Here is a 14,192-nt window from a genome sequence, read left to right on the forward strand (position 1 = left end):
AGAAAATTGGAAGTTTGTTCCAACAGAAGACAATCCAGCTGATTGCGCACCACGAGGAACTTCAGCCGACAAACTTTTTAATCACCAACTTTGGTGGAAAGGACCCGATTGGTTGGGTCAAGACGAGCAGTTTTGGCCTTCATTGGATGTTACACCTGTCTGTAACGCCTCAACTGACGCTTTAGTCGAAGTAAACTCATCAGCCTAACTATCTCTAGTAGTGCAGCATCAGAAGCAAGACAACAGATTATTAAATCTTATCAGCAGACAGTCTTCAATGTATCGACTTGTAAGAGTGTTCGCTGACGTCAAACTATCCACTCAACGACTACAATCAAGAATAAAGAGAAGGTCAAGCAGCAATCACAGTCAGTCGCTACCTGAAATTGATCTTTCAAATACGTATCAAAAACCAACACCAAAAGCGTTTTCCAACAAAGAGCCGCACAGAAATCTTTAACCAAAGTCTACTGACAACGACCAAGATGATCAGCGTCTACAACACACGATGAAACCTCGAGACCAGTCTTTAAACAATTTCCCAGAAAAATTGTTCGTAAACAGCAGAAAAACCCATGCGAAGATTCGGGTCTCTCCAGCAACAATCAAGACGCATCTCATCTGCATATTATCTGCTATCGAAACGATTCCCAACAACCACAGCCCCTTCTTCAGAGCAGCCATAAAGACCAATCCCTACAGTCAAACATTCATCACCGCAGTCAAAAAGCAGAAGATTTGTGCCCGCAGCCCCCTCTTCCTGTCGATCACACAAAGGAAGAGCAATCAAAACAATGGTTGATAAGACTTCAACAAACAACCACTGAAATCCAGTCAATGCCGACAGAATTGGTTCCACCATCCAGCAATCTCCTTTCAACACCAGACGATAATCATGAATTGTGCAGCTTTCTTAATCCAAATGAACAGCATCTGCACTTCAAAAAACAACGTCTTGATGAAAGGCAACAAATACATTAGATATCAATGGAGGACAAATCACAGAACGAATCTGTTCATGAGCTACAGACGGATTTATCAGCAAGTCTTTCATTGCCGCCAACAAGCCTTATATCAACAGTTAAGAAGAAGAAGCAACACATCACAGCAAAAAGACAAATTGGTGTTTGTCATCAATTTTCCCCATCAAATATCCGCTCAGCGAGAATAGCCCTTTACAGCATCATGCAACAGCTCTTTCTGCCAGAATTCAGGTTTATAAAAGGATCAACAACACCAGAAAACTCAACTTCAAACCTACCAGTTGAGTCATCCAGCAAGCGTATCAAGAAAAACAGTCATCTACTCAGCCTCTCCCCATTCTTCGGCAAAGACGACGACGTCATCCGCGTTGGTGGTCGTCTTGCAAATTCCCCGTTTAGCGTGGACAAAAAGATCCCCATAATAATTCCAAAAACATCTCCACTAGCCGAGTTACTCATCCGAGAAAGTCATTTGAGAAACCTTCACAGTGGACTCCAGATGACCTTTTTTGCCCTCCGACAAACAGTTTGGATTACTGGAGGAATTGCCAGTGTTCAGAGAGTCATTCACAAATGCAAGCCCTGCATACGATTTGACGCCCGCATACGCCAGCCATTAATGGGAGATCTGCCAGCAGAACGAATAGTTGAATCTTTTGCCTTCCAATTCACTGAGATGGACTATTGCGAACCGTTTTACACCAAAGATTCTTCACAGAAACTGCAAAAATCATACGCAGCTATATTCATCTGTTTCACCACAAAGGCGATACACTTAGAGCCAGTGGAAAATCTAAACAAAGAAGATTGCCCCGATGCCCTCAAGTGATTCACCGAAAGACGCGGTACTCCGCAAGCAATTTATAGTGAAAATTCGACAACGTTAATTGGAGCCCGAGGAGAACTCGAATTCAGACGACTTCTTCAAGATGAAGAGTTCAAGGAGCTCATTAACAATTTTGCGGGCCAAAACCACATCGATTGGTTTACAATACCACCCAGGACGCCACATTTTAGAGGAATGTGGGAAGCAGCTGTTAAATCTATGAAGCGCCATCTTTACAGAACGGTTGGATTGACTAAGATATCAACTAGTGCTTTCATAAATCTCCTGACACAAATTGAGGTTATCCTCAATTCTCGTCCTCTAACAGCACCATCAACCGACATCAATGATCCTCTAGCTTTAAACCCTGGACATTTTGTCATCGAAAGAACACCTCACAGCTATACCCGAGCCATCTTCACCAAAGAACAACGCCTTGTCGCGACATTGGAGGAATATAGACAAAATAATTCGTCAGTTCTGGAAGAAATGGAGTGTCGAATACTTATCTTCATTGCAGCAGCGGAACAAATGGAGGACAGAAAACGTACAACCAGCAGCGGACGATATTGTGATCATCAAAGAAGATAACACTACCCCAATGTGTTGGCCGCTTGATCGTATAATACAGACATTCGACGGTAATGACAACATTGTTCGTGTTGTTCAAGTGAAAACACAAACTGGAGTTTACATCAGAACAGTCAGTCGCCTCATACCCCTTCATCGAGAAGAATCAAAAGATCGTGGAGCAGAATAAAGGATCAAACTTTGAGAGACACGCGAAGATTTTCAATTGTTTTGATCACACCTTCGACAATATCTACAGAATCAGTTTTGTATGAAATTGATAACATTTCTGACAATTTTCACAAAAACCAAGTTGTCAGTTTCAACAAAATCATCTTCTTTGTATCCTCAACTGTACTCGCAAGATAATAATAAAGGAAGCCCACAGATGTCACAATTGAACGAGTTCAAGGAGGCCGGGAAATGTTCAAGGTCAAAAGAACTTTCAAGGTCTCAACAAAATTTTAATCAAGAATTACCACGTGCCCTAACAAAGTCACAAGAATTGTAACTTTCAAAACAACAAGTTTGTTTCAATTTGGATTCAAAAAGCTATACATAAGCGAAAAAAGCGTTGAATCAGAGCTTCGTTGGTAATCGAATATATTCAAATGAACTTGTTTTCACCTGATCACGCTTAATTTATAATCATTCTCATTCACCGCATTATGCGTAAGATCTTCATGAAGTTTTTTTCTCCTCTCATTTTACTCACTCCTATTGCGCTCTTAATATTTCGTTACACTTTCGATGAGAACAAATATAGTTTATCATTTTTTAATATTCTCGACATTGTTTAAACATTTTTTTGTTGTTCAGCACCCAATAGAAGAATTACTATCTAGATTTAGGTTACATTTTTTTCAAATGTTTCATTTGCTCAGGACAGTTTGAAATTTGTCGTGAAAGTTTTCAGTGCAACGCGATTTTGCGATAAATAGTATGAATTTTAGATACTTATGACGCTCATTTCGTCTTTCGGTGCTTAACAGTTTTCCGAGATTCCCTGAAATCGATTAGTAAAACCACAAGGGGTAACAACAACCTCTTAGATTATTTGATTATTGTGTTAAATATTTGGGTTATTTTGACCCAAGTGTTGTCCCTGCTAAACGTTATCGAGTCGATTACGATGGGTTGTCTTAAAAGATTCTGGCAGGATACATCATCTTGCTAGATTTTCTTTCAAAATCTCTCAAGATCTTAAAAGATAACAATTCGCCCATCAACAATAGGCATTCATCTTGCAAATCATGTTGCAGCTAAATATAATAATATGATCAAAAAGAATCACAATGAGAGGAGAACGTTGTTTCCAATCGTTTTTTACTGATGGTAAAGATTTACCTGCAATGTTGTATCACTTTTGATTTTTTTGAGCGAACTAGAAGTAATCATTTTAAATAGAATATATGTAAATTTGCAAAAAAAATGCCAAACGGGAAAAAATATGAACTAATTATAGTAACAGAACATTTAGAGTTAAAGAAACGATAAATTTCGGAAAAATCAAGGTATTACTCAACAAACAGCCAATGACAGCCAATGAGAGCAGAGCTCCACCAGAAAAAAACATGCAAAAATATTTGAAAGTATAGTCATTTTTGCAAGCAATTTGTAATGGAATAAACATCTAGTATTGACTAGCCTTGTCCTCCTACTGCTTCTTCGGTTTGACATCATTTTTATTTGGTTTCACATTCAGCCACAAAACTTACATTCGGCTTTTTTGGGCCGATTTGACCAAAGCGTGCATAAATGAGACAAAACATCGACAAAATTTTCCAATCTTTTATGTCACTCCTTTCTTCGGTCTTTTTTGCATTCAACTAGCCTGCAGCTAGATTTCTTCATTTTTTTACTAATGATATATGTCATAGTTCAGAAAATTAATTTTTGTAATATCATATCACGAGTATATTCAAACCAGCTATTTGCTCTTGTAATCATCAATGAGTAAAATGATGTAAGAATAGGGAGTAAATTAATTTGGGTGATGTAAGATTTGGGGGTAATTTTCTAGGCGGATAAAAATGAAATGATTTTAGGGGGAAATTAATTTAAATTAATGGGAAATTGAACAACAATGAAGTTAGTGTGATACATTAAGGAGATATGAGCTATATTAGGCGAAAAATATAATCAGATGCAAATTGTATGGACTGACGTAGTTTGGTAAGGCATCAGTGGTTTAGAGGTATAACGCACAGTGGTAATGTTATATGAATGTTTGTTGCAGAAGTTAAGAGGCGAGTCGGCCTTGAATAGTGTGTCATCCATGAGCGGGGACAATCTATATTGATAAGTCTTTGACTCACCCAATGAGTGGGGAGCTCAAAAATTAATGCATCATCATACTAGCTGTAACTCAGTGGCGGGTGAAATTTGATTGCCCAAACAATTTTTCCAAGAAGGAAACGAGTGTGATTGCATGGGTGATTGAATGGGTTGAACTGATAGCAATGATCGTTTATGAACCAAGATTTTCTAATTAGATAGCTCCAATCAAAAAAAATTTGGTTTACAAAAGATTCAAACTCAATTTAAAATTCAAGAAAGGGGTGGGGTGGGTAGCACAATTTAAGAGTTCGAATCTAGTGGGGAGATTTCCTCAAAATTTTTACCCATTGCATCTTAGTGGGTGTACATTATTGGAGACCCCAAAGGCACGCGCTATTTTTTAACCTAATGATTTATAATGTAATGGCACAGTTTCTGCAAGTGGTGATGCAAAACGTACTGAGGGGGATCCAAATTGATTTACAAATGTCTTTACAGTTTTGAAACTCCATTAAGTAGTCTAAAAGTCTAATGAACAAAGCACATCTGATATTGAAGTTTGTAAGACAGAACACGATACACTGATTGTGGAAATGGGTTGGCTGAGACAATAATAAAACCAAAACTTGGTTGCGTTTTACCGCAGCACTCCATTAAGCAGTGGAAGACAGACCATCCGGTGCCTCTGAAACAAACAACGTTCGCAAAAAAATTGTTTTTATCTTTTTTTGTTCCAATTTTGTAAACGATATCCATTCAAAAAACAGGAGTGATAGGATTAGCTAACGCTATTAACAGAACGTAAAACTTCATCGAACACATCGCTAACACAGAATGATTCTACTTTTTGCAATCAGATTCATTTAACCCCGCATATCTTGACACCATTTAATTTCACCCCTCTATCAGTTCACCCCGCAAATTAGCAGTCGGCATTAGAGGCATGCTTTCCAATAATTAAACGGATAATTTAATCTCGTTCAATTGCAATAACTTTATGTCAATTTCCACTGGCCGCTTTATCAATTCACGTCCAATTGATCACAGTACCAATTGTACAGAAAAAGTATCTTTTATTTCATGGCATCTTTTTAATTGTGAAGAGCTGCTTATTTCTAGAAAAAACGTAAAACATTGCGTTTTGCTTAGTAAATTTGGCGACTTCTTGAATCACGAAGTCTCATTTTTTAATTAAACTGCAAGATAATTCGGGGCAAAAGAAGTGAAAACCAAGGATTTCCGGTCAATCTGTCAGTTGAATATATGTATTCGTATAGAAGACGAGGAAGTGAATGTAACGGGCGTTGCCTAATACTAGCGAGAAAAACTAATCAAAAATGCGGGGAAAATATTGCGGAAGCGAGCCAAAAATATGTGCCCTGAGCCTTTCTTACCTTGCCGCATCAACAAGTCCCAATGTCCACATGGTTCTTGTTTATTAATCTCACAGGACTTTTTAGCTTTTAGAGGTTCGCCATTACTACTCGTTCATTTTGTCGCCTGCTTACCGTCCTCACATTTAGAGGTTGTAATTGACAAAACCTTAACAATCTAATGAATGGACGCCTGACAGAAAATGGTTTGGCGTAGATGCATCTTGTTGTCCAGATGGTTGACGAAGAACTTTTTTAATGACAACAAACTCTTACTCTTGAAACATTTTCCGCTCCTTTATGATTGAAGCCACTGCCGCAAAACAATCACGCTGCCAATCGTCCATTCAACAGCCGTACCGAAGGGAAGTCCGACAAGCCACAATTGTGATGACCAGAAAATATACACAGGAGAACATGAATCACGTTTTGACCAGTCTGGTAAAATGAATCGCTGCGACCGTTATCAAAATGAAGGGACAACAAGGAAAAGCCTCTGGAAGGTAACGAAGTCGTGCTGAAAGACCTAAATCTCTAAAGCATCCGGCCACTGGGAAGAATTAAGGAGACAGCGCCCAGACGAAATTTCGAAACAATAATTGTTAAGATAAAAACAATCACATCAAGTACGTTCGCGTTTTTTACAGATGTGCATGTGCTTTATTCCCAAAGTTTTTTATTTGTTATCTTTATTAGAGTAAACAATTGTGGTTACGGTCACTTGTCCTCAATTTTTCTATAAAAGCAAACGTTTCAACTGACAGACCAATCAAAAATCAATGATTTTCCCGTTGTCATGCAGAGGAGGTCCAAATTGAAAATAAGCTTGCAACTTCGAGATTTTTGGCTTAGTAAGTTAAAATGCAAAAACGTCAAGACAAAACTCTCTTTTAGCCGGTACCTTGATTTCAGAGAAAAACAACACTTGACAATGTAAATAGAAACCATAAAAAAGAGACGGAAAACAATTTTGTTGCTCTGAAAAATTTTTTTTATGAAGATCGATATGTTGCAGAAGACATTGCAAGCTCAGAAAATATGGCTTCGTTTTTAAAAAACCTGCAAAAAAGTTACTAAGTAAAACCCTCTTTTTTGTTTATTCAAGAAATTTGTTACAAGTGACAAACCATTAGAATCGACCTAGAAGGAGTTGGTTACGCTGAGTCTTTTAGGAAAAAGTTTAATTCACGAAGTATCATTTCGTATAATTGAAAGGTCATCGGCATCACCAATGTTGATAGTATGAATTGTATAAAGGTTTACATGATTAAATAAGTGAAATGATAGAGGTGTGAAATAACCGAGGTAAATGAAAGGGGTAAACAAATAGTGGGAGTAGGAAAACTAGGAATTCCGTCAGAGCACTACCGTTCAGGTGTTCTGTTTCAGGGGCGTTGTTTTTTTCCGACACATTTTTCTGAGTTTGTGAACATTAATAATCTTAATCGATTTCTTGCATGCTTTTTTCTCTTGATTGACAGTTTCCATGTCAAAAAGATCTATTGTAGTTTTTCTTGCGGGTAAAGTCCAAAACTCTCCGGGATATATTAAAAGATGTGTATATTTTCCATTGCAACAATCTTTTACAATTCTAGCCAGAAAAAGTTGACATAAAAAAAATTTTCTATCCAAAAAAAAAGTTTCGCAACAAAACTGATCGATTTACATACGAAACACCAAAAACAGGATTATATAACGAAAACAATGAAGGAATGAAATTAAAATTGAAAGACACTTTTTCAAATGTTGACGTCATCATGTAAATCTGATAATGCTTTACTCCAGTATGAACTAATCAACTTAAACAGAATTATGTTGATTTAAAAACGTTCAATTTTTTGAGATTTTTCGGAGACTAAGTAGAAGAGAAGAAAACTGGTAGAATTTTCTTGCTGTTTTTCACTTTATCATCTTTTTTCAAACTCGTGCAACGCTATTTTATAAACTTTCATTTTTTAAGGCGTCAAAAATCATTGATCAGAATTTTCGGATAATCGAGGTGTCACAGCCATTCAACGCAAAGTCATGTAAGATACGCTGTGAATGCGGAAAATTGTGTAAAATAAGCGGTGAATGCGTTGAAATTACATAAATCAGACGATGAAAGCGGTGGAAAAAACCTCTATCGCCTGGTAGCGATGAAATTACATAAATTCACCGCTTAACTTAGTGGTGAACTTACATATATTCATCGCTTACAAGATAGTATTAAAATTTTGTGACAACAGCAGTGAATGCGGTGAAACTACATAAACTCACCGCTTAACTTAGTGGTGAAATTACAAAAAATTCACCGCTGAGAAAACGCCTCGAATTGTCTTTTGTTCAACCAAGTTAAGATACATTTATTAAAAAACGCACGGAAAATTTACCAAAAATAATCATACATCTTTGGGAAACTTTTTTAATTGGTGAATTGATGTAATTTTTTCACCAGAATAAGCGGTGAACTTACAAAAAATCACCACATTTCACCGCTAAAACTTATAATTTCACCGCTAATCTAATAAGAGTTCAATGCGTATGTTTGGGTTGAAATTCAAAACAAATATTCAAGATTTTAGTGAGGAGTGGCGCAGTGTAAGAAAAAGGGTTTGACATGCAGGAGGTGAGTGGTTAGAATCCGTGCAAGGACAGAAATTTGCAGTAAGCGGTGAAATATGGTGAATTTCTGTAAGGTCACCGCTTACTCTATTGGTGAATACACGTAAAAAAATTTTCTCAGCTTGTTTTACATATTTTTCCGATATTTTTCTCGACCCGGTTTCTTTGAATTTAGAGCTTTTTTGGATGAATAAATAGGAAGAGTTTTGAGAGACAACTCTGATGCTCTATGAAAAAGATCATAGTACTGTACACTTACGACTGAAACAGAGAGCAGAATATATGACAGATTTGACCAAAAAGAAACGAAAAAATGCAAAGGCATTCCTTCGAAAAACGTTGGTTTGAGATCATGATCAACACAAAATTTCAGATCGGAGTTACTGATAGCGACGAAGCAGTAGACGAGAAAATTTTGTTTACTGTCTAGATATATCAACAACGATTAAGAAATTGTTTCTCAAAAACGATGCGCTTGCAACTTGCACTTGCAACTTAGAAGATTGTAATTTAAAAAAATCTCATTTATCTAAAAATTGAAGTTCACTAAGATATGAAAACTTTGCATAATACGCCTTCACATCTTAGTCTGTGAAAATTTTAAAAAATGATGTTTATGATGTGGTGAAAAATTTTTTCTCGTGTGTGTGATTGGATAAGATTTACATTCTAGTTCCTTACTTGTTACCCACGTACCTATTCTCACAGCAACGCTTTCTGTTTGTTCACGTTCTGTGCGTTCTAATTCTGTGTCTGTAGATTCAGGATCCTCCTCCTTCGATTGAATTTCACTATCTTCGACTACCGATTCTGTCGAGTGTTTATGATCAGTCTCTACTGTATCTCTAAGTCCTTCGTTGTCTACAATTTGAACGCTTTGTTCGCATTGTGAGGACGAAATCGCTACTTCATTGGAATCTGAACCAGGAAAAGTAGCCGGATAGTCCGGCCGGAGAGACCCAAGAGAACTGTTATCATAAGTGTACACCTGAAGGCTCAATCCATCAATGTTTTCGAATTCAGCATTCTGGCCTTCGTTGTTTTCAGCTTGATTGCCACTTGCTGGTTGATGTGAAGTAGGTTGATGATTGATTGTTTGAAGTTGATACTCCGTTTCTGGCTGTGAGTCAGCCTTCTTGCCCCTTGTGACTCTGAAATTGGCGCCATCTTAATCACGAGCTATCGCAATAACCAGTTTCAGAACATCTTTTGCGATGCACGCGTTCTGAAGAATCATTTATTCAAAGGACTCTCACAATTTGTGCAAAATTCTTCTCAAAACTCAGCAAAATTTCGTTAACAAAAACTTCAGATCTTAAGACCACATGCAACCATAAACTGTTTTATTGCCAGGAAATGTGAAAATGTTATAGGCATTATGATGCATGAATTCTCAAAGAATTCCAAAACGTCAGATCAAGTTCTGAGATATCATAATAAACGAATCATTTACGAGAATCTTGGCATTCATAGCAAGATCATGTCAGAAAATTTGCATGGCCTGCATGGAACCATTTATGTTTCTTGCATATGGTTACCAAGACAACTCAACCTGGCTTCAGTCTTTTTAATTTGTATTTTTTAGAGGAATTTCAACATTAGTTACCGTTATCTGCGGAGCTTGTGATATCAAACTGCTAGTGAACAGCTTATCATCATGATAGACGCCAGAGCTCGGAAATTTTTGGAAACTATGAAAGTTAAAGAGTGAAATAAATTTGTTTTCTTACAGCTCAAACTTCACCATACTAACCACTAGATTGTGATATTGCCCCATCCAACATGCGTTCATGGGATCGATCAAATTCGGCCCTGATCAGGCTTTGCCTCATCCACATTTGCGCGTTTATGACTCGTTAAAGATTTTTGGCTGCGTTATTGCCTCGACAAAATAGGTTGGTTTTTGATTTAACCAATAAATCTGGCGCGTTTTTTGGCTCCTTCAAGATTACCTAAGATAAGACTTGAGCATGAAAAACTTTTGGGAAGCTTTTTGAAACACCCGTCGCGATGAATGCGGTGAAATTTCATAAGAGTTGTGGTTTTTATAATTGAATGCAATGAAAAGTATCACCGCTAAACTCGCCGCAAATCCTCAGACAATGTAGAATTTAGTATTTATGTTGTTAGAAGGCTTCTAGCTGGGGACTGACTAGCTTCCAAAACCCTATCAAAAATCTGAAAGATTTTTTTGGTAGTTCCTCTTGTTGTAGGGAGTCTACTGTGTTGTCCCCAAAAAATGTTGCTTTCTCGGCTGCTTGAAAACTTCACTCTGGATAATTGAACTAATAATCAAAATAGGTAATACCGTCAATACATAATGTTATAGCCAGAGACAGTTAATTGAGTAAATTCAACAATCGAAAGGAATTTTTCTATCAAAACTAATTAATGGTCCACACTAAATCAAACCAATTCAGTCACCCTCTCGGCAAGTATCCAAAAATCTCTACTTCCTATCCGAAACTAAAAATAAGTTCTTCTTCCCAGTAGCTATGTTACTGGCCAGAAATTTATAATCTTCGCAGCCAACAATATTGAACAACTTTGTAGTTTCACTCACTGCAACTGCGAGACTATGTTCCTTCGAAAAGAATTCACTAAACAACTACAATTTTCTCACTGTGAGAACCAACTGCTCCACTTGAGCTTTCTATCTCTCTCAATTTTCACTGGCGAACCGCTGTTCTTCAACTTCGTAAGTTTCTCTGTCTCTCTCTCTCTCAGACTCACTCTCTCGCGTCTGATGGTTTTTCTTGTGCTTACGGGTACTGAACCTTGTCAGTTTTTTATCAGCAAAACGTTGCATGTCGTTCCTTTTAGAACATTTTGACATAACGTATAAGTGCAAAAGTGGGCATAGAAGTGCAGTCACAAGATGCAATTTATCTAATAAAAAGAATTTGCCCAATTTGACCAGAATTTCGTGAACAACTTGCTTAGATAAGTTGGGGTTCCACAAAATGTGTGCTTCATGTTCAACACTTCTACAAGTGCATGCATTCTGTGTATAATATTCGTCAGCGTTAATACCAAAAAACTGAACTATAACTAATTAAGGTTCTTCGTGTTTAAATGTGGTTTCTGGCGGACTTTTTGACGCTGGTAAGAGTGTTGTTTCTTCCATGAAAGTACATAAAAAAATTAGTTATTGCCTCAGTTTTTGATTGTTTTAAAAGCAAAATAAACAGCTTTGGCGTAGAGGAAAATGCTCGCTCTTTTTCTCAATGCATATGCAGTTCTCCAAAAATTCACCAGTTAAAATTTGAGGTTGATCGGACTTGAGGAAGTAAGATTTTCAGGATTTTCGGGGGGTCGCAAAATTTTGGACTCTTATATTTTGAGCAAATTAGTCTATAGCTATCAGAATTCCCTTCAAACAATCTTTATTTTTTTGTGCTTGCTTCAACTATTTCTTAGCATGAGATCTAACAATTAATTTCTCCATTTTATGTACCTCTATTATCACACTTTATTCATAACTCATGATTTCTACTAAAAATTCCGGTTAAACACTTTTTGAAGTGCCAATACGTTAATTACTGACAATTTTTCTTGACAATTTTGATTACTTCTACTGTACAGTTACCACACTATATTAATGTTCCTTCTCCAGCTCCGGTTTTAAGTAGAAAATTTGGTTTTCTCAAAGTTTCCCTGATTACTTCGACCTGACGAACAAAATTTGAATATAAGAACTCCAACGATAGTGAAATATTACTCTCACTAGTTCTTCTCATAAGGGATTACCGGACTTGGATCCAATAAACCTATTGCAATACAAAAATTAAACAATTTTTCAATTCATTCCTTTTCTTTTCATTTCGTCATGCATGTCCGTCCAACCACCTTTCTGATCCATTTAATTGCGTTTTGATACCAAATCCGTCTTGTTATTCCACAATGAAACGAAAAACCTGCCAAACTGCACTATAAAATATTCATTTTAGGTTATCAAGATTCTTTTTTCCTGCCATTCGCAATTTAAAAACAATTGGTAAATTTAATTTTTACCATACAGTACGCTTTAATTTTTCATACAATAAAGTTAGTGACCAAAATTTTCTTCTTTTTATTGTTCTTTACTTTCCATACTAGGTATTACCATTAGGCGCAAACAAACATTCTTTTTTGGAAAAATGCAATAAATTCGGCCGACAAATCCTTCAAAGCAAATCTTTTGTTTGTTTCACTTTTTATGCACTAATTTTTCCTAGTTAACATACCCATTATATTTTTCCTGTAAACACTAAACAGTAACTCCGAACTTGTAGCTACTTATAGGAAATAAATACTCACTTTTTCTTTACCAAAATGGCTTTTAGATAGTGCAATTTTGGGGTTTGGGGAAATCATAAATTTATACCATTGCTTTTCCTAAGCACTTCCATTTTTTTCTGCTATAATCATACTTTGTTACTTTCCTTCAATAACCTCTGAGATTCGTTCTGACTATTTCTGACAACTTGATCACTCTGCAAAGCTAGTCTCTCTCTTTTGTTTACTTACCGAACAATTAATCAATTCGCTCCAACTTACGTCCCTGAAGTTAGTTCCATTTGTTTAAACAGCCAAAATGCTCAAGATTAGATTCTGAACTCTTCAAACTAATTAACCACCCAATATCGAAGCTTCAATGTTATGTAAGTTCAATGATTTGAAGTATAAATTCCCCGCTAATCCCTCCTAAATTATTATTTCCCCGAATAAAAAAGTTGATCTAAATGTTCTAGCATACTCTCTCGCACAGAATTGTGTTTGTACTTAATGAACCTACGTAAGTATGAACCATTGAAATAGAGCTCCAGTAATTGCTGGTTAGATAATGCCCACCGTTTAGTGATTAAACAGTTACTACAATATATTAGCAGGATAATACAATTAGGACACTCAGTCAACCAATTGTTTTGAGCAAAACACTGGCTGAAGAAAAGCTCACAATCAAACGAATCCTATAACATCAATCTAACTTTGTCTAGTATTAACCTAACTCCGAACTTTGCAAATAAACTGGTCATCTTTTCAATAGTTTTTGTCATTTAGAGCATATGCACTTCATTATTAACAGCAGATTTATTGATTTACCAGTGAGCTTCTAATTTAATGTATGGCATAATCATAAGCTTCGTCAGCTTAGACATAGTAGCTCTCACCAAAGACAGTTCAACTTTACCACTTTTGTCAACTCTTTTTTATTCCTCCTGCGCTTGAAGGGATGTCCGCCTCCAGTCTCATTCTTTGACCTTTTCATTTGTTTGCGCCAAACTCCCCTCGACGGCTTCCACCAGAATTTCAATTTGTTCCACTTCTCTTTCCGTCATGGTACTCCAGTCTTCCAGACTTCTCTGATCGTCACTCGCCTTCAACAGGCTTGGATGAGACAAACACTACGCCTCCCTCCTATATTGTACTATCTCTTCTTGGCCGGATAAGCTTATCGACAAGTGATTCCGATCAGTGCCTATTGCTTTCTTCAAAAGTTCATAACAAAGGACTGATTGCGTTCAGCATCCTGCTTTGAAAAAGAACTCTCGAATTGTACTGCCACTAAAATCT

At 36.8% G+C, this 14,192-nt stretch overlaps 2 protein-coding genes across 2 annotated transcripts in view; one reads left to right on the forward strand and one right to left on the reverse strand.

Moving 5' to 3' along the window:
- The first annotated feature begins 987 nt into the window (after positions 1 to 987).
- Positions 988 to 1,812, forward strand: LOC142340445 (uncharacterized). Its single transcript, XM_075391019.1, has one exon. The coding sequence runs from the start codon at positions 988 to 990 to the stop codon at positions 1,810 to 1,812; it is 825 nt and encodes a 274-aa protein (XP_075247134.1).
- A 2,444-nt stretch (positions 1,813 to 4,256) lies between these two features.
- LOC142339507 (uncharacterized) overlaps positions 4,257 to 14,192 on the reverse strand; it is a 33,289-nt gene continuing 23,353 nt past the window's right edge. Inside the window, exons 5-6 of the mRNA XM_075389592.1 lie at positions 9,318 to 9,787; positions 4,257 to 5,344 (exon numbers count right to left, since the gene is read on the reverse strand). Of these exons, the coding sequence (XP_075245707.1) occupies positions 5,313 to 5,344; positions 9,318 to 9,787 (502 nt within the window). The 3' untranslated portion in view covers positions 4,257 to 5,312. The remainder of the gene's footprint in view (positions 5,345 to 9,317; positions 9,788 to 14,192) is intronic.

This window comes from Convolutriloba macropyga, chromosome 5 (assembly GCF_964194025.1).
Source record: "Convolutriloba macropyga chromosome 5, txConMacr16.3, whole genome shotgun sequence".
NCBI lineage: Eukaryota > Metazoa > Xenacoelomorpha > Acoela > Convolutidae > Convolutriloba > Convolutriloba macropyga.